Genomic DNA, 2217 nt, shown 5'->3' with positions numbered 1-2217 from the left:
ACGTGGTCCTGGAGGAGGCCCTCCCCCGCCTGCCGGTCAGGCCCCCCCTCCTCCCTGAGCCCGTCACTGAGCGGCGCACAGCCGAGCCCCGCGCTCAGAAGGGGGCGCCAAGTCTAAAACGCTGCGCCTGGGGCCTCCTTCCAGGGAGATTTCCTTGGACGCCGAGCGCGCTGAGCCCGAGCAGCAAGCGAGCGTCTGCTCCCCAGGCCCCGCTGTGATAGGACCCGAGGAGGTGGGGCTCCTGAGCCCCTCAAAACTTCCTGGCTCTTTTTATTTTTTTAAAGATTTTATTGGTTTTTAGATAGAGGAAGGCAGAGGGAGAGGTAGAAGCATCCATCAGCTGCCTCCTGCACGCCCCCTACTGGGGATCTAGCCGAAACCAGCATGTGCCCTGACTGACACAGTGGGTGTCTGTGAGCCCGGGAGGTGGCGGGGCCTGGCCTGGCTGGCGGGTCCTCCCCACTGCCCTCCCCCATGGGCCTCACGGCCCCCTGCCCATGGGCCCCACTGCCCTCCCCCGTGGGCCTCACTGCCCCTGCCTTTGCAGCACTGAGCTGATGCGACGGGTCCAGCGCTTCCAGATCGCCCAGTACAAGTGCTTGGTAATCAAATACGCCAAGGACACGCGGTACAGCAGCCAGTTCTCCACGCACGACCGGTCAGTCCGCCCCCTCCTGACACCTCACCTGAGACGCCCCGTGAAGTTTCACGGCACAGAACATGCTGTCAGAGCCTTCGGTGGGACGGTGGAGAAGGCTGACGCCTGGCCTGGAGTGTTCCAGTCGGCAAACTTCCCGGGTTGCCTGGCACGGGAGCCTGGGACGAGGCCTTTCCCGGGGCGATTCTGCCCCCGGAGTCCATTCAGCAACGCCTGGGAATGTGTTTAGTTTTCACAACTGGAAGGGGGTGCGTGCCTCTGGCATCTGGAGGACAGAGGGCAGGGGTACTGCTGGACATCCTGCAATGCTCAAGGCATAGGGCAACCCTCACGCCACGAGGACCTGCCACTGTCGCCTGTGGCGCCTGCCAAGGTTGAGAGCCCTGCAGAGGCTGCAAGCCGGTTTTGTTTGGCCTACATTTTGGTTTTCGTTGTTGTTTTTCATTTGTTTTTAAGTTAAGAGGCCCCGTGCACGAACTTGTCCCTCGGCCTGGCCGGCGATCAGGCTGATCGGGACCTGGCCTGGCCAGCCATCAGGCTGATCGGGGCCATCTCGCCCAGTCCCTGTCCTGGCCGATCAGAGCTGGCCATGGGGGAAGGACTGCAGGAGGTTGGCTGTGGGAGTGCACTGACCACCAGGGGGCAGCTCCTGCATTGAGCTGCATCATAGTGACCGGTCGATAGGTCGTTTAGTTGACCAGTTGTAACAGTCGCTTAGGCTTTTATATATAGATACATATATTTTTATTGATTTTTAGAGAGGAGGGGAGAGAGAGAGATAGAAACATCATTGATGAGAGAGAATCATTGACCAGCCACCTCCTACACAGCCCACACTGGGGATGGAGCCTGAAACCCCCGGCATGTGCCCTGACCGGGAATCAAACTGTGACCTCCTAGTTCATAGATTGGTGCTCAACCACTGAGCCACACTGGCCGGGCTACACATTGGGCTTTTTTTTAACTTCAGTGGTCTGTCCTCGGCCACTCCCTGTGGTCTTGCCCCTTCACGATCCCTGGCTTATGTTTCTCTGCCTGCGCTCCATGCACAGTTCAGGCTGCAACTTGAGGTCGGGGTTCCCTTCAGTTCCCCTCCTGCCTCCTCCTGGGCAGCAGATCGGGCCTGGTTCTGAGCCTGAGACACACCTGTCTGTCCTCGGGACTTGCCCACCGGAGCCCCAGCAGCAAAACCAGCAAAACGGCCCGGTGTGAGCGCGGGGTCCTGAAGCCCAGCGGGGCGGGGCGGGGCAGGGCGAGTGTGGGGACTTGGAGGTGAGTGTCCGGGATTAGAGGGCCACTCCCGGCCATGCCGACTGCTGCAGGCCCACTTACCTCCCAGTGTGCGTCCTCATCCCGCTGCACAGGACGGGGCGTCCCCGGGAAGGACCGTAAAAGCAGAGGAGACGACGCAGCGGGGATTGGAGCCGGTCAGATGGGGTGAAATGCCACCCTGGCTGTCACCGTCCGGGCTGACAGGGGCTGTCAGGGCGGCGGCTGTGATGACTGACCGAGTGCTTGGCGGCGTGACAATGCTCCCATGCTGCCCTGGCCGAAGCTGG

At 61.2% G+C, this 2217-nt stretch overlaps 1 protein-coding gene across 1 annotated transcript in view; it reads left to right on the top strand.

Moving 5' to 3' along the window:
• Nucleotides 1-2217, top strand: part of TK1 (thymidine kinase 1, soluble) — a 12764-nt gene that overhangs the window by 5334 nt on the left and 5213 nt on the right. Inside the window, exon 2 of the mRNA XM_015562652.1 lies at nucleotides 548-658. Within this exon, the coding sequence (XP_015418138.1) occupies nucleotides 548-658 (111 nt within the window). The remainder of the gene's footprint in view (nucleotides 1-547; nucleotides 659-2217) is intronic.

This window comes from Myotis davidii, unplaced genomic scaffold (assembly GCF_000327345.1).
Source record: "Myotis davidii unplaced genomic scaffold, ASM32734v1 scaffold991, whole genome shotgun sequence".
Classification (NCBI taxonomy): Eukaryota; Metazoa; Chordata; class Mammalia; order Chiroptera; family Vespertilionidae; genus Myotis; species Myotis davidii.
This window is presented reverse-complemented; position numbering and strand designations above follow the sequence as displayed.